Raw genomic sequence first — 18,371 nt, 5'->3', positions numbered from 1 at the left:
GTGGGAGCCGCGATCGGCCGAACCTGCAGACGCGGCAGGTAAACAAACTGGCCCAGCCCGCCAGGGGCTTTCCCTGCACAAGTGGCGGCCCTAGTTTGAGAACCACTGCTCTAGCATCAAATATCTTCTCCCTATGTAGGTAATTATAGACCATGATCAAGTTATCTCTAAAGCGTCTCGTTGATAAACTACTCATGATATGCTCCAATGCTTCATTTAAAATTAGACTTTTTTTACTTAAAGGAGCAAGTGTTCATAGTTTGAAAATTGTTTAAAAAGAAACAAAATAAAGGCGCAAATTTGGGGGATAACCTGAGGGTGAGAGGAGAAGTTATATGTATATACACACAAAACAAAAATATTGGTGTGTCAAACTCATGACGGGCTGATGTAGAAACAAGTTAGGTGCATTTATACATTTCACTGTAACTGTGCTTGCAAGTAAAGTAACTTGCATATGCATATTGGGTGACTTGTGATATACAAGATCTCCTAGAGCAACATTTTAAAAACAGAAAAAAGTTGTTTGTACAAGTACTGGGTCAGCTTTGGGCTTGTGAACGTGAACATTTTTTCCTTTAAACAAAGGACTTAAACTTTAACTTAAAACTAAAATCCTAATTGGACAAAAACAATGCAATTATATTGTAATACATAAGAGCTAGTGTCAATGGAGCACAATATTATCATAGAATAATGGTCTCTTACTGATGCCTTATTGTGAAGACAAATCTGAAAAGTTTCATTTTTAGCTCTGATTGCTTGAAGATCAAGTAGATGTAAAGTAAGTTAAGTTTGTGCTCAACACAACCCAAAATCCTCCTTCATGCCATAAGAACATAAGACTGGCCATTCTGGGTCAGACCAAAAGGTCCATCTAGCCCAGTATATGCCAAGAATCTTCAGTCGTCCAGTAGCTATACATTTCCCACAAGGTACATCAGAGGAGTGTGGTGTGAGGTTACCTGTGTAACTTACATGAAGTTCACACATCCTAGTACCAGATTAATGAATAAAGAAAAAATCTCCCTAAACTAATTTGTTAGGATTTCCAGAATTTATATCAGCAAAGATGATATTGTAAGTAAGTTACCTGAAGTTTCTTGTGCTGGGCATGTAAAAGATTATATGCATCTTTCTTTTCTTCTAAGGTCTTTGTAAGTTCGGCAACTTTTGCTTCCAGAACTTGCCTTTCATCTGTATTAACATCCCCTTTTAACCGTGACAGTCGTCGTTCCACTTGCTGAATATAAAAATCCTGTTAAAATTATATGTAAAAAATAAATTGAGAGACTGAGATAAATAATTGTAGCTCTTTCTATAATGCTAAATCATTGCATATAAACTTTGGAACTACATTTTGGCTTTAGGACAGTTGCCTAATTAAGCTATTGTTATTTTACAATAATATGCGGCCTATAGCCTTCTCATTTTAATGTGAAACATTAACAAAATGCTCTTAAATGATTGGTGTGTGATGATGGATCATAAGTAATCCCCTAAAAGTGTAACAAAGCACACACTGCACAGATAGGGAGTCAGCTATAGGGAGGCTTACAGCAGTGTTGCAATCTTGCCGTACCAGTGGAAATTGATATAAAGGGGCAAATTTTCAAAGTAGTGCATAGGAGATATACACATAAATCCCATTAGCAAATAACAGAATTTGGGCATGTACCTCTCTTGTATCGCTTCGAAAATTTATCCTGAAGCATCAGTAGTTCAGAGGAATCAAAGTGAAGAATTGATTTGGGAAATTAAAGTGGAGAACAGAAGATACAAAAAATAATACACACACACACACACACACTTTCATTCATGCACCTGGGGAGATGGAACTGTAGAACTCATCACAACCACTGATCATTTCAGAAACTGCATTTTCTAAGCAGTTAAAGACAGAAAAAACCCAAACAAGCTATTCATATGTTAGCCCCATAGAACGATCACAAATGAAACTGAGGGCTTGTTAACACTTTTACCTGATTATACATGATTTCCTGTTGCTTTAAGGTGTCTGCATCAAGTATACGTAAACGACTGTTAAGGTTTTTAAGTGATACTCGGGTTCCCTCGATTTCTGCAATAATAGATTTCTCCTTCTCCCCCTGTATCTGTAACTCCTGAGTTTTCTTGAAATGGAGTTCTTTCAACTTGTTCATTTGTGTTTCTTTTTCCTGATGACAAATTACTCATTAAACACAAAAAGTCAGTTTTGGGTAATGCCTTGCAGGGACACACATTTGTCTTTATCATTCATAGAAAAAAAACCGATACATATAAAATATTCTACATATGAGGTATTGGAAGCATGAAATTTTAGTATCAGAAGTTTTAGAAACTGTTTGCTGGTTTGAAAAGTCTTTGACTTTGGAGGATAAAAATGTGTTCTTAAAATTTTGTCCTTGCAAAAGTACTGGAGTGCACTTTTGAGAGACTTTTGTTCCTTTTAGTCTGTACTCCATTTCAGCAAACTATAAATTCTTGCCTCTTTCCAGTCTTACCCCTCACTGCCTTCCAATATACACCTGTAAAATAGGGTTGCTTTTTTGTACTGATTTCTTACAAATGACTTACAATATGTTTTTTCAAGATTGTTTAACAATCAAAATGTATAACAGAATATGTATATATAATATAGTTTTGTTTTAAAATATATTCAGACATTTTAAAATCACTTCATTCTTTTCATACCTGCCAGGACTTAAGATGAGGTTTCTATGCTGCAGTTGATACCATTAACACCTGAAGCAAAGTAGGAAATTCAGTTCCTTGCTCTGTTTTAGGTGTTAGAGATGTCATCAACTGTAGTGGGATAGAATCTTGAACTCTGATTGTGAGAGGTAAAAAACATTAATGTGACCTGAAATGTATTAGAAACATATATGAACCAAAATGCTAAGATTTTTCAATCATTTACAAAATAATATGCTTAACTGTTAAAAAACAAACAAACAAAAAAAACCACCAAAGGATTTCTACTTGCCAAGACCTGAATTCAAAGTTTTGCGTTTCTCTCACCATCTTTAATAACATTGAGAGATGACTTGAAGGCAGGAGGGTTGAAAGAGAGTTTTATTTTTGGAATAAGTGTTGAAGGAAAATTATTGAACCCTGAACTCAGTAACTTGGGGGCAAGTATGGACTTGATCCAAAGCCTACTGAAGTGAATGGGAAATGGCTTTTGGATCAGGCCCTAACTGAGGAAATGATTTTTTTAAGATTTGTTTTTAAAACATATTTATTTTTAATTTCTATGACCACCTATGTGTCCAGTTAGGGCCAATTTTTTTGAACTAATGAAAAAAAAAAGGCAAAACTATCATCTCAAATAGGATCAGAATTTGGTCCTTAGTCATTAAGGTCTTAAGCAGTTTTTGTATTTTTAAATGTATTTAAAAAAAATTTTCTTCCTTTTAAAAAGAGGTCCCCCCAAAATAGATATGGGCATTAGATAAGAATCAGTCCCTACAACACTGCTTTGCTACAGAGTCCAGGAGACGTCAGGAAACTCAAGCATAAGTGACGAATGGGATTTTGTCTGTATTGTTCTCAGTAAATATCTTTTCACAGTAAATTAATAGATGCGGGAAATAGACATGCATGCCTAATGTTGATGGAAAGCATGCTTCTGACTAATAAATTACAGACATTGTTCAAGAACAGTTCATCTTATTTAAAATATTACCCCAAGGCTGTAGAGCTGCCAAGCTCAGTGTCAGCTTGGGTTATCTGCCACATATGTAAGTAAAGAAACCCTGCTAATGGCTTAGCCACCCTAGGAGCAGATTTACGAGGAAGCAAATGCAGTTTTCAATTTACAGAAATGTTATATAATTCCAGCTAGTTTTCAGATTTTCTGCAGTATTTAATCTTTTTTAATAGCAAACCCAATTTTTTTAATCTATGTATATAGCTAAGGTTCATTTTCTCTAAACTGTGTATTAATATTCAAAGTGCAATTTAATGTACATAGTAACTTTATAACACAAGAGCAAAGTTCATGAAATAAGTCCCAAATGCTATCATGAGAGCAGCATTTCACACAGCTATTGCTTGAAAAATAAGACAGGGTTTGGGAAAACGAAGTGGCAGAAACAAAATATGAGATGGTGTGCATGACTGTAGTTTTTCTTGTCACTTGTTTGAGAACACCTGTTCTGCCACTTGTGTAATGAGGTCATCTGACAACTTTAGAGCATCCAATACCCTATCATCAAGCAAAATGTCAAAGGTTTATATCAGATATGTCAGAGGCTAAACATATTTATAAAGAATTATTAACAAATTGGGAAACAGGGAGTTTGGTGTTTTTTTTATTTATTTTTTAAATAAAGTATAGGAAAGCTCATCTGTCAGGCTGATGGGGAGCCAAGGACCTGAAAATCCTAGACTCCCAGAGCATCCAGACTCACAGTTCCTAAGCAGCCCAAGCTCACAGAGCTTCCTGAGTCCATGGCTCCCAGTAGAGGTGGATAGAGAATGGTAATTCCATTTTGTGTAGAAATGTGAATTTTTTGGTTTTCATTCTGACGCTGAACCAAATCAAATTTCAAAATCTTAAAATCCTCCATGAAATGGAATTAATATTCTCTGCCCATTTCTAGTGATAGCTCCTTAAAATTTAGCCACAAATCTGGGATTAAATGACCTTTGTCTAGAAATTCTACTGGATGTTTAATAACCACAAGTGATCAAGATCTAGGTTTCATCTGATCTGAAAGATGGCAGTTCCACTTCACAGTGCCCCCTCAATACCATGCCTTGATTCAGTACCAATTCGGAGGGAAGAATGCCACCTATCAAATCCACATACCACTTTGCACAACACCAAGGCTTTCCCTAGGGATCTCCTATCCAAGTCCTGACCCAACTGAATATTGCGTACTTTAACGTTTGAGGGGGAATGGCTGCAGGCCATATTAATTAATAAATAAATTCAATTTTAATCCATACATAAATGCTTGTCCGAAACACAACCTGTAAAGTCCACATTAATCCTAAGTGGCAGATATTGTCTAAAAGGTTTTACTTTAACGATTTTCTCCTCTTCTTTTAGTATTTCTTCCATCCTGAAAGCTTTTTCTTCTAAACTCAATGTCTTCTCAGTCACAAACTTCAGTTTATTTGAAAGATGCACATTCTGATCTTTAACATGGCTTAGCCTGAACAAAATTATAAGGCACAATGAGTTAAAATGAAGGGTACACACAAAACACTAAAATGTTTAGAACAGTTGCTTGACATTTAAGAATGTCTAAAAATGTTTAGAACAGAACAGTTGCTTGAGAAGTGAATCTAATAAAGCAATTCATTATATTCATCGAAAGGCATGTAAGTGTGTAGAGTGCTTAGGTCTGTTTCAGACAACTGTTATGGACACTATTACCACAATTTTATAAACTAAACAAAAAATAAGATGACAGCCAGGGCCCACACAGATTTCCCCCCCCCCCCCCTCAACTGAGATGAGACTCACAGAGTATTTCAAGGCTATTTAGTCCAAAGAGTAACTAGGACAGTCTAGCTGTGTCACAAAATATCCTGCTAGTTGACTACTTAAGTGTCCAACATTGTTTAAGGTTCCTTGGTATGAATAACTTGATCAAAGATCTGATTGTTACAGAATGTTATAAACTTTTTCTAAGAGTTTATCTTTCTTACCTGATGTGTTTTTCCTGGATTTCTTTCTTCAGATTGGCCATTTCTGTTCTCAGAGATTCTAAATCAGAAGCAGTTCTGTCCACAGTGGCTTTTAAAGTATCCAGCTAATAAATAAATAAAGTAAAAAGGATCATTTACTCTATTTTGTAGTGTGGAACATTTTAGTACATTTATAAACAATTAATTTTCAGAAAGCTCACTTACTGTTAAGCATTACCAACACTGAAACGGATAATACTTTCTTTTATAAGTATATAAATATTAACAATCCGCCTTCGGTGCCCCATCAAAAATGTCAAAACATTTGCTAGTGTTGCTAACAAACCTGTATTTCTACAAAGCGAAGATTATTCTAGATAGTTTTAAAGTGTTTTCTCTAAATGGAAAAAAAAAAAAAGGTCCAGATTCTCAACTTGTGTAAATTGGCAAAACCCATGAAATCAGACTGATTTACAGCAGGTGAGAATCTGACCCTATATATTTTTAATTAATTAATTATCAAGAAGAAAGAATGGGACCAGATACTGCAACTGCATCTGTGTGAGTAAACCCTTGTGCTTATGTGGCGTTCCAATGACTTCAATGAGGCTCCATATGGGCACTAGCGATGGTATGAATCCAACAATTAGTGCTGGCCCAAACTCTGCTGATTGCAGAACATTACTTTGGTTAAACTAAGGGAGGATTCTGAGGTACGAGGACACACAGACTATTCATAAAAATTAAACAATAAGTTTTATGATCATAATGGTACCTTCTGACCTCAAAGTCTATGATTCTATAAAGGGAAATATTTTTATGCCACACAAAATTAACCTGTGGAACTTTTTTCAGCAAGATATAATTGAAGTAAATAGTTCAGCAAGAGAACAATACTTAGCATTTTATACATTCCAACGTCTTTACAAACGTTAGCTGTTTAATCTTCAAAATACACCTTTGAAGGAGGGATGCAGGTATTGTTCCCATTTTTACAGATGTAGCAACCCACTACCCCATATTGCCTCTTTATTGGGTAGCTTTATGAAAATGAAAAGCCTCTACAGTTATTTTAATTAGGACAAAATTACAAGGGCTGTCAGCCCTCATTCTTCAGAGCATAAAATGGTGATCATCTAGAGAAGTGAAGACATTTTTTTTTCACCATGTTACAGTACTACAAAATTAGATGCACGATATGTGTGGTAAAGATGGGGCATTATACTCTGAAGCATTTAGTAGTCACTGTCACAGGCTGGATACTATTTAAGGGAAACATTTGAACCAGCCATTGGAAGGCAACGCAGTAATACAAGGCACTTCCTTTCTCAATGGCTACATGCTTCCTCCTCTGCAGCATTACCAGCCAAAGACCAAGCTCAGGATTCAAACTCCAATACCCCGCACTGCATTGGCAATTGCAGACATTTTGTTACAACATAAGGGCTGTATCAGAAAATGAGAGAGGTCACCATATATTTCTGCATTTTTGCTGTCACATTCGTTTCATTAATTAAAAGTTATGTTTTTTTTTTATTTTTTACTTTTTCCTGAAGCATTTAGTCGCTATTACCTCATCCTGGAGTTGAACTCTATAAGCATCTTGGTTTTGGTAATCTAATCGGAGTTTGGCAGCTTGCCGGTCAGCAACAGAAATTCTCTTTTCATACTCCACGTTATTCCCAGTCTCGTTTGCCAAAAAACGAATCTTCTCTTTAATCACATCTTCTTTCTTTCGGATCTCCTGTCTTATCTGGGCTAATAACTAGCAGAATAAAAAACATTTCAAGTGTTTTAAATAATGCAACAAGCATAGCCGTAAGACTGTTACTCTTTGTTTTTGGCTATTGCTTTACCTCAAAAATGATTAATAGTAAAAAGAAACAAATCAAAATATACTTTAATGCAATAGTATGTGGTAACCTAGGTATTGCAGCACCATGAAATAATTTCCTTTGATATGTGACTCATTGAACTCATATATAGCAACATAAAATACTGAAAATATTTTGGATAGGCAACTTCTATTCCAGTTCTCTCTCTCAGTATTAAAAATCACTGTAAACTTACATAGAACAGTGACACGCTCAGAGTGACAGGAAAGGAAGAGGTTATAGGCATAAACAGCATTTTAATAGACCAGAACAGGGGAGAGGGCATAGAGGAGGTTACAATTATAGTAATAATTCATAGCCATGACAAATGATGACCAAGGTGTGCGTGAGGGTTTTAGCACAGCAGATTTTAGGAAATGGTGGATTTTGTTGTTCTTAAAGAATAAGTAAAATGGCTCAGCAAGAACTTAGATATTGGTGAAACAATAGTGTACAACAATTAATTTCATGTTCTTTGAAAAGTGACGGCAAAAAAATGGCACCATCTCTCTTAGCTGATCCGGTCCCTATATTAAGAATCATAACTGCTTATTTTAATCAAAAAATAAATCAACAGGACTAATTGCAGAGTATGTGAGAAAAGGTAGCAGAATCTGGCCACTAGCAATTATATGGCCTACAGTACTAAAGAGCTCAAGTTATTCCAGCTAAGTTTCTACATTAACTCACATTCTAAATGATTCCTCCTGATTTTTTTCTCTTTATTATATTGTTTACTGTTGTATAATAATAATAATTCAAAACACTTTTTCCCACAGAGCTTCCTAACCCAAATGTGAACAACATGCAAAGCTGAAGTTCCCCTGTTTTTCAGGGCAATTTCATACTAGCCAAAGCTGAGATTTAGTGCAGAATCTTCTTTCAGACATATGACACCTTTTCCAAAATCTGAAGCTATCATATGAGGCTTCTGAAACTTTATAAAAATTCCACTTTGATACCTATGTTTATTTCTACACACATTTCAAATTCAATACATATATTCATACAAATTCAATACATATATACATATATATACATGTATTCAAATTCAATACAAAAGAGAATGTGCGTTATTTAACCCCCTTTCATTATAGCTTTTTTTTCTAGGACAGAAACATAAATCTCGAGGCTCTAAGAGAATGAGAAAGGTGACAAATAATAGAAGCAAGCATTAACTTGTAAAATGTAATCAAAACAACACTTTTTGAAAGGCTTTTTAAAAAGTGCTAATGTTGATTCATGTTTGTAGAAAGCTCTTAGGGCTAAATTCTGACCTTAGAAAGCACTAACTCCAACTGACCTTTATAGGGGCCACACATGCACATGACGGCAGAAATCATATCTGTCAGAAATCTAAAAATTAATTCCCCTATTTTCCCTTTGAGTCATGTCCCAGACCTGTAATTTCCCCCTCCCCCCTCTTTTGCAGCCCACTATCCTTTTCTAAGAGGAATGGGTAGAAGTCTACCTGCTCTTAGTGCTGATAAGACAAGACAGAGGGAACATTATCAGAAGTTGCAAGGCACTCTAGCTCCTGATGGAACAGGGAACGTCAGACTGGAACTGAAAATTAAACCTGAGACTCCTGTATGGTAGTGCAGAAGAGTATCGCTTAAGTTGAGAGGGACTTTACTTAGCTTTACAGACACCCCTTTAAGACTAAGAATATTTATCAAAATGATGCAATGCAATGCAACTGTGTAGGTAATCTTCTGTAATATATCTTAAATTTGAAACAGCTGAGTGAAATGTAAAGAAGACCAATGCAGAAAGGAATAGGATACGGCCCATTATGTTTTTAATGTTCTTCTATTTGAGACAATAGCACCATTTTCATTATTGGTGCAAGGTTAGGCCCACTATTTATATAAAGCAAACTCTGAATACGTGGTTTACCAAAGCACAGTGATCTATTTCTTGATCTCTTTTCTGCATCTGCTCTATTGTACTTTCCCACTGTCTGATCAGCTCTTGCCTTTCATGGTGAACTCTGCGAAAATCTTCAGCTGCCTTATCCAGCTCCATCTGTAAAGAAGTGAAGCCCTATTAGCAATGGTTTCTAATTTTAAGAAGTACTTCAAATACGGAAAATAATCTTCATTTGCTTCATACACAAACCTGAGCACTTATGGTTTCTGTAAGCTCATTGTCAAGAATTTTGTGTTTCTGATTAGCTTCCATAGTCATCTTTTCTATCTGTTGGGTCAGCACCTGAAATGAAATGATTTAAGGACTAACATAGTTAATTAATTATAAATAAATACAAAGCTCTGCTACAGTTAAGTTGGGAGTTAATGAGACGACATCTATGTCATGCGTTTGAAATGCATAAAAAGCTAAGGGTCCGATCTTGTAAACCTTTGCTCATGCAAGCAGCCCTAACTCATAGAAATAGTCCCTTTAACATCAATGGGACTATTTGGGTAAGCTATGGTATCTGAATTGTCTGTTCATTCAATAAACATGACAGTAAAATTAGCTTTAATTTGAACTGTGTGCAAAGAACACTTACATTTATCAACAAAAATACTCTTTTCCTAAGTGATAAGCTACTTGAGAACCATCTATGAATTTTGAACTAGTTGCTTGATGCGTCTACTTTATATTTAATATCAGTCTTTCATTTCTCTGGTCAATTTTATTCAAATAGCCTTATTTTATCCTCATTGATATTAAGCAGTTCAGTTCTAGTTTAAACAGGAACATCTAAATTACTTGCACTTGTTTTCTCAGAGGGTCATATGTCCTAGATTTCTAGGATGACCTTCCTATTGAATTCAGCATGAAGTTCTGTTTAAAATTTTATCCACGGTGACTACTGGCCATAATTAAATATTTATGTACTTTCAGGGTAAACTTCAGCCTTATCTAGCAGAACAAACAAATTCTAATAAGTATTAAATTGTGCATTTTAGCCCTTTATAAAAACAGTCACCTATATGTAGCCAGACAGACAGCCCCCCCCCCACCCCCTCAGACCAGCATTGCTGGAAACACAGGAGGAAGCCGGAACAGGGCACTTAACATATATTCCAGCACAGCCTTTGAAGCTGTGAAAGCACAGGTGTGCTGCTACAATGTGCCTCTGGGAACAGATACAACGATTAAGCTCACAGCAGGCAGAGGCCCTGTGACAGACATGGCTCTTAGCCCCTACTAAATAGCGTGATGCACACACACCAACATCCTAGGTGGGAAAATATTTACCCTGATAAAAGAAATGTCCAGTAGTCGACACTTATTGTTTCTCTCCCTTGCAAGTGTAAACTACTCTTGCGAAAGCTGGCGTCACCCAGACAGACCAGCCTCAATTTGGCATAAGAAAGGAGAAAGAGAATAAAGGAGTACAGAGGTATAAGTAGGGGACCTACAGCACCATGATTTTTGAGTGCTTTTCACTATCTATCTGCTGGTCAGATAAGTGACAGCCTCCCAAGGCTTCTGCAGCTAAGAGGGTCCCTAAGCCTTGTCCCTTATTCGTCTTTCCGTGGAATTGAGTGACCGATCCTGGCTTGGCACCGCTGGAATCGAGAGATGCAAGGAGGGTAAGAAGCACCCACACCTGATCTCCTATCTTTAGTTTCAGAGGAACAGCCGTGTTAGTCTGTATTCGCAAAAAGAAAAGGAGTACTTGTGGCACCTTAGAGACTAACCAATTTATTTGAGCATGAGCTTTCGTGAGCTACAGCTCACTTCATCAGATGTATACCGTGGAAACTGCAGCAGACTTTATATACACACAGAGAATATGAAACAATACCTCCTCCCACCCCACTGTCCTGCTGGTAATAGCTTATCTAAAGTGATCAACAGGTGGGCCATTTCCAGCACAAATCCAGGTTTTCTCACCCTCCACCCCCCCACACAAATTCACTCTCCTGCTGGTGCTAGCCCATCCAAAGTAACAACTCTTTACATAATCAAGTCGGGCTATTTCCTGCATAGATCCAGGTTTTCTCACATCCCCCCCACCCCCATACACACACAAACTCACTCTCCTGCTGGGGGGGATGTGAGAAAACCTGGATCTATGCAGGAAATAGCCCGACTTGATTATGTAAAGAGTTGTCACTTTGGATGGGCTAGCACCAGCAGGAGAGTGAATTTGTGTGGGGGGGTGGAGGGTGAGAAAACCTGGATTTGTGCTGGAAATGGCCCATCTGTTGATCACTTTAGATAAGCTATTACCAGCAGGACAGTGGGGTGGGAGGAGGTATTGTTTCATATTCTCTGTGTGTATATAAAGTCTGCTGCAGTTTCCACGGTATACATCTGATGAAGTGAGCTGTAGCTCACGAAAGCTCATGCTCAAATAAATTGGTTAGTCTCTAAGGTGCCACAAGTACTCCTTTTCTTTTTGCCTATCTTTAGTGTACACATATTTTGAAATAGAGCTCTATACTTTGTTTTCTTTCTTTGGGATTGTGGCTTCAGTTTTGTAACTTGTTTGTGTGTGTAACATCTCTACATTTAAATAAGTAGGCACTAGCAATTTTGTAACCACATGATTAGAATCTAGCTTTATAAATTTTGGAAACCATTTGTGCATAAGCCTGACTTGTTTTCTCTGGTTTACTGTAAAGCAGCCAACACAATTAAAGAACCTCAGCCGTTTTGGCTCTAAAGCCTGGCCATTAGGTGAGAGTACTAAGAGCCTAGCGTTGAGTTGTGCCGCCTCCATGGGGCAAACTCTTGGGGCACCTGTCAGTCAATCCTGGCTGCCCGCTGCGAAGGAGCTCTGAGCTCTAGCAGTTAAAGTCACGGGTGTGGAGAGGCTCTTAGTGCTGCCATTGGGGCACCTGTCAGTCAGTATTGACTGCCCGCTGCGAAGGAGCTCTGAGCTCTAGCAGTTAAAGTCACGGGTGGTTAGGACCTTGGGGCATCCGTCAGCCTAGCCCGGGCTGCCCGCCGCGAAGGGACAGTGCGTCCTAGCGGTTAAAGTCACGGATGGTATAAACGGGCATAGCTGGCACCTCACCAAACATCCTTGGCCGTCGGCTAACACTATATAACCTTTAAAAAAGAATTTAAATGAAATTTCATTGATGTACTAAATGGAAAACCATCACAGATTAAAAGTGCTGTTGAACAAAATGTCTTGCCTCTCTGTCTCAGTCTACCTAACCTGATGACATGACAAATCCTTAGATGCTAAAATTAGCCTTATTTTCCTGTTGAAAATATACATATTATAATGTTATTTTTTTTAAAATGGTATATCTACATACTCTTAATTTCCCATCATCCTCTTGAGCATACTTCTGGATTGTGACTGCATCATTGTCTTTATGAGCTGATTCCTCTAACCAGGCCTCCAGAGCTTGCTGATCCCAGTTCATCTGGCATCTTAAGGCTTCCAGCTTCTGCGTGGCTTTGAATATATTATTCTGGAAAAGTTTGAGAGAAATTAAATTTTAAGTTATGTATTATCTTTCTAAGCACAAAATCAAAACAGACAATGTAAGTGGATACGGACTAGTCTTGGGAATTTAGTGGTGTCTGAAGACCAGACTGTTAAGTGGATGAGTCTTTTTCTATGGCAAACGTCTTCAGTTTGAATAATGCCAGTATATGGTCCTGGCATTAAAAAGAACCAAGGCAATTAAGTTTCCATAAACCTAAAAAAGAGAAAAATTGTCTTAACCTGAGGTGAGTGAACCTTTGGCACAAGATGACTATTCTATTATCTGGAGTTAATACACGCTTGGTGAGAAATTGATCCAACTCATCATTTAATGCAGTTTACGCCCCCTCACCCCCACCCCAACCAAAGAGCCAAATTCGGATACTCTTACTCCAAGAGTGGTGCCAAGTGACTGAGAGGGGACTTCCCAATGTGAGAGGGAATGGCAGAATCCGGCCTTGTACAGCCAGGAGGACGATCTGGCCATTTTGAGCACCAAAGAGAGTCAACAAAAAGGAAGAGAGCCAACCTGAAGGAATAAAAGTTAGCCTAATGGTTTGAAAAGAAGAAAAGACATGGTAAGTGATTGTTCTCCAGTTCTTACTAACACAAAACTGTTAACATGTTCCTGAGCAAGGGCTGAAGGACTGGGTCATAAATATTTGTGGGACGTCACAGGCATTCGTGCTCCATCAACAAGTACTATTGTTAAAATTGTTGTCTTATGACCTCATTTGTCTAAGGAAAAAACACTACTCATTGCAAGAAGAATAGTGATAAACAGAACAGCTTACATTTTACAATATTTTTGAATCTTACTTCTTGACTATTTTTTTTTTCCCTTAAGGAAACCATCTGATTTTCCAGCCGTTGAATCTCTTTTTTGAGACGTCCAAGCTCTCTCTCAGCAAGGGCTTTAAAGTGCTCTTCGGTTTCAATTTCATTCTCTCTGGCTCTGTAAAGAGACTATAGAATAATATAGTTCATTATTTTGCATGGAATCGTTAACAGGCATTTAACACGCAATACCATTTTTATTATTTCACCAGAATCAGAACTCTAATAAAGGTAACATTGATATAAAACTATGAAATTTACATCTAGGGATTTTACAGAACTAAAATAAAAATGCGTATGGAGGCTTTTGAAATTCAGAGTCTGATTTGCATTGGTGTAAATTCAGAGCAACTCCATATACCGGTGTTTGGACTTTTAGATATGGAATTCATATTAAAAAATCAATGACCTTTATCAAATGTTCTCAGATTAGCCTTCCCTATCTAGCTAAGTGATTCAAAAATATTTCATGCAAGATTCAGAATCCATTATTTCACTGTTCTATAGTTCAGAACCAAACAACAGTACAGATAATCATATTCAAACTAGTCTCTCCATCATTATGTAGCTTTCTGTCTGAATCAGGAGGCAAAGCAGCAAAGAGTATTCTATTGTTTTGAGCTGGGATGGATTAGCTGACATAGATATTACCACATGCCAGCTGGGTGCCTCTTTTTGTCTCGCAAAATTGCTTTAATATATTTTCCCCTATACAATACCCAATCTTTTACCTACTGGAAGTCCTTCTCTTACAGAAGAAGGAGCACATGGTGTTCTTCATCTCAATTGCTAATTAAAACTTGCATCTAGCACATTAAAACTAAGAGGCTGTTCAGCTGCAAGGAAGCCATCTATCAGTCTCTCAGTGCCCTTTCACATGGGTTGTATCAGTAGATTCATTATCCGAGTTTCTTCTCAGACATCCATTTGAAATCATAGGCTGTGATTTAGTGATTTGGGGGGGTCCAGCCTGAGACTCCTTAAAGGGGTTCATTTTCAGAAAGTTCTGAGCACCCACCTGTGTAAATTGGGCTCCTTTAAAGTATGTGAAGTTGGGTATCCAAAAACAGAGACACCCTAAACCACTAATCATTTGAAAATTTGAGCCTTAACTCTTAGCCACATAACTAATCACAGAGTTTAAGGCCTGAAGGGACCACCAACTCATCTAGTCTAGTATATCACAGGCCACCAACACCACCTCACACCTGCACACTAACCCAAACAAATCAGGCTCTCTGCAACTCCAGAGGATTTTCCAGCAGTAGGGAATAGAAAATAATTTTTTGCCTCCTGAATGAGAAGTAATCTTCACAGTGGATGACAAAGTGAAATCTCTGTGGAGACTCCATGAGGTAAGTCATATTTTTTATCAGATGAAACTCTAAAGAACTGATATAGTCAAAATAAAGTTATGAAGCTGCTAAAAGCCTATCAGGAGGTCCCAGTAAAATATCGTCTGCATTTGGTAACTTTCAACTGATGTTCTTCAAATGCTTTAAGAAAGTGGTTAAATAGTACTCATTTTCACAGATGGGGAAATGGAGGCACTGAAGGGTAATGTCTTTCTACAGATCACATAGCAAATTGGTGCCAGATTAGGGAACAAAGTCCAGAAATCTGATTTTGAACCGTCAAGGTATGTTTACGCTAGAATTACACATCTGTGTCTGGCCCATGTCAGCTGAGCTGGGTTTGCAGAGCTTGGGCTGTGGGTCTGGAAAATTGCAGTACAGACACTTAGGCTCAGGCTGGAGTTAAGAGCTTTGGGATTCTGTGAGTGGGACGGGTCCCAGAACTCATGCTGGAACATTTACACTGCAATTTTACAGCTGTGCAGCCTGAGCCCAACTCGGCTGACAGGGCCAGCCGTGGGTAGACATTGCAGAGTAGACATACCCTCATACTGGTGTGAAACCAGTAACTCCATTGATCTGAGTGGAGTAGTTCCTAATTTATAGTGGTTTAAGTAAGGTGAGAAGCAGGCCACAGGTCTCCTGAGTCCCAGTTCCATGCTATAAACAATAGAAAGTTACAGCATTCATTTATGCACCTTTTTAGAAAAACAACTTTTTTATATCATTAATGGTATCTCATACCAAGGTCTACGCTGGATCCCAATTTGGTCCGAGTGCAATTCAAGCTGTTAATACTGATCTATAAAATCCTATAGGGTTTGGGTTCTAGATACTCAGAGACAGCCTCATTTGCTAACATGTGCAGTCACAACAGCTGAGATCCCTAGATTAGATGTATGAGGACATGCATTTATCTGAAAATTTGGGCCCATATGTCCTAGTCATATGTCTCTCAGAGTGTAAAGCAGAGTTCTCTCTCCCCTTATAGTCTTGTTTCACTTTTCAAGAATTAAGTCCCCATTAGCATTTGGCAATTAACCATCTTCTGATCTCCTTTTACAATTTTTTTTTTCCAGATTGAAACAGTTTTTTTTTTCCCCCTGGGTCAGACTTATCTATCTATTACTTCTGTAAGTACCCATTGCCAAACTATCCTAAAATCTGTGCCTTCATTCTATGCACAATAATTATTTATTCATTTTTCATTAATTTAATAATATTTTTGAGACATGCCTTCATTTATTTCCTAGGCAAGTACTGGAAGGCTCTGAGGTCTCTCATCAGTAGTAAAATGTATTCAGACAAGTAGATGGGTGTACAAATTAGAGAAAAATATCAGGCAGAATTCTAAACTGGATAAGGAGGATCTACTAGTTACAACAATTTACCTGTGTAAAGTTGAACTCCTGTCTGACGTTTTTCAAATGTGATGTCATTGCCTCAATACGCTCTTCAAAATCAGTCAACTGATTTTTTAGGTTTGCTTTTTCTTTCTGCAACTTTTGCAGCTGTAAACAAACAAAATCTACTAGTTTATTGAATATATCTTCAGAAAGCAATATATACTATTTAACAAGCAATACTTGCCTGTTTACAATATATAAATTGTATAATGTAAACCACACAAATATAGACAATAGACTTCATTTCTTTAAAAATGAAGGAAGAGAAAAATAAATATAGTTGGTCTAGATAATAAAAATGTTAAAAAAGTAATGTTACTTATGCCTTAAAAGATAATCCAATGTGACATGGAATTATGTTTATCATTTATTTATATAGCATCTTTTATCCAAATGCATCCTAAGTAACTGATTATACGAAGTATAGCTCTGTTCTTGCAAGTGGATCTTCCAGTGTTTAACAGTAAGTGCATAACAATATTATGCAGTTTACAGCAGGAACTGAAGAATACCGCATCCAACTGAAATTACCAGGGGCCAGAATATAGTTACGTATGCTGTTGTTCAGTCATTGTATATAACAGGTGTATATTAATTTTACAAATTAAAGAGCCTCATCATCCTTCTCTTGCACCTGGCACAGTCATTTTAACTAGTGCAAAGTGGGTGTGAAACTGTTATTTTTCTAATTCTGTAGCACATTACTTCTGCTGTGCACTGGTGTAAATAACTGCATGAAGTGTAGGGTAATGGTGAATCAAGCCCATGTCCTGAGAGATCAGGAGATCTGTGCAGGAAGACTAATAGGACATTGAGGTTATAAGAATGTCCCTGCATGGATCAGGACCTCAGTAAAGAATAGCTGAAGATGACAAACACAGGACCAGCCTAGAAGGAGAGGGAAGGATGAAGAGTTTGTCTCGGACATACTTTAACCCTACTCCTCTTGTGAAAAATGCCATGGGAGCTTTATGTGTGGGTAGCCCTTGGGATTTATAACTCAGCTGTCAACAGGTGCCCCCAGTAGCACAGCACCATGCTGCTGGGCCATTGGGTCAGTGCATAAACTGAAGAGTAGCATTAGCTACATGAGCCCCCGCTGGGGAGGGCCCTGGCCTGGGATAGATTCTTCCCTAGGGAACCCCAGGTGGGGTGTTTTGCGGGGTGTTTCCCATCTAGTCCTAATGGGGGCCCTAGCCTAGGACCCGTGGAGGGGTTCGAACCCCAGTGAGCAGGCAAGGGGATGCTTCATGTCCCCCCACTTCCCTGGGGGGGGGGAAGGGTTCGTATTCCGCCCCGCCCGCCGTTAGGGGCAGGGGCCGGGTCCATTCATGTCTCCCTCCCGCTGGAGGGGAGGGGGATCCGTGTCCCTCCCTCGCTGGCGAGTCGGGGAGGCGTCAGTCCTCCGGCGGGGGGTCGGGTTCATGCCCCGTTCCTGGTGAGCCGAGGGGGGGGAGTGTTCGTGTCCCCCTGTCGGGCTGCAGCCTTCCCACTCACTTCCTCTTCCAGCGCCTTGTTCTCCGCGTTGGCCACGGGGATGGCGAACCCATCGTCCCAGTCCAGCTCGGCCAGGACCGAGGCGGAGGAGGCGCTGTCGGCGTCGCCACTGCTCATGTTGGGGCGTTGGGGTCCCTGCAGCCCCTTCGGCTCCGGCTCCCTGGCACAGGCTCCGCCGCCAGCTCCCTTAGCAACGGGAAGCCCTTGGTTACGGACCAAACAGGAAGTCAGCCGCGGGAGGGAACCCGACTTCCGGTCACACATTTCTCCCCCCCCGCCCCTCCTCGCACGCGTCCACATCCCCCCCCCCACCCCCACCCGATCACCCCAGCCCCCATGCCCACGACACGTG

The 18,371-nt window shown here is 38.8% G+C and overlaps 1 protein-coding gene across 3 annotated transcripts in view; it reads right to left on the bottom strand.

Annotated features, from left to right (window-relative positions):
• Positions 1-18,259, bottom strand: part of CCDC39 (coiled-coil domain 39 molecular ruler complex subunit) — a 32,196-nt gene extending 13,937 nt beyond the window's left edge. For 2 of the 3 annotated variants that reach the window (XM_048864857.2, XM_048864858.2), the window contains exons 1-11: positions 18,020-18,259; positions 16,508-16,627; positions 13,744-13,890; positions 12,749-12,907; positions 9,639-9,731; positions 9,417-9,545; positions 7,217-7,408; positions 5,665-5,768; positions 5,033-5,165; positions 1,983-2,177; positions 1,094-1,258 (exon numbers count right to left, since the gene is read on the bottom strand). In XM_048864857.2, coding sequence (XP_048720814.2) covers positions 1,094-1,258; positions 1,983-2,177; positions 5,033-5,165; positions 5,665-5,768; positions 7,217-7,408; positions 9,417-9,545; positions 9,639-9,731; positions 12,749-12,907; positions 13,744-13,890; positions 16,508-16,627; positions 18,020-18,136 — 1,554 coding nt within the window. In that variant the 5' untranslated portion in view covers positions 18,137-18,259. Of the gene's footprint in view, positions 1-1,093; positions 1,259-1,982; positions 2,178-5,032; positions 5,166-5,664; positions 5,769-7,216; positions 7,409-9,416; positions 9,546-9,638; positions 9,732-12,748; positions 12,908-13,718; positions 13,891-16,507; positions 16,628-18,019 lie in introns of those variants that run through there. The other variant, XM_048864859.2, reaches the window with a different exon arrangement.
• Between the last annotated feature and the right edge of the window lie 112 nt (positions 18,260-18,371).

The sequence above is a fragment of the Caretta caretta genome, chromosome 9 (genome assembly GCF_965140235.1).
Source record: "Caretta caretta isolate rCarCar2 chromosome 9, rCarCar1.hap1, whole genome shotgun sequence".
Taxonomy (NCBI): Eukaryota; Metazoa; Chordata; order Testudines; family Cheloniidae; genus Caretta; species Caretta caretta.
This window is presented reverse-complemented; position numbering and strand designations above follow the sequence as displayed.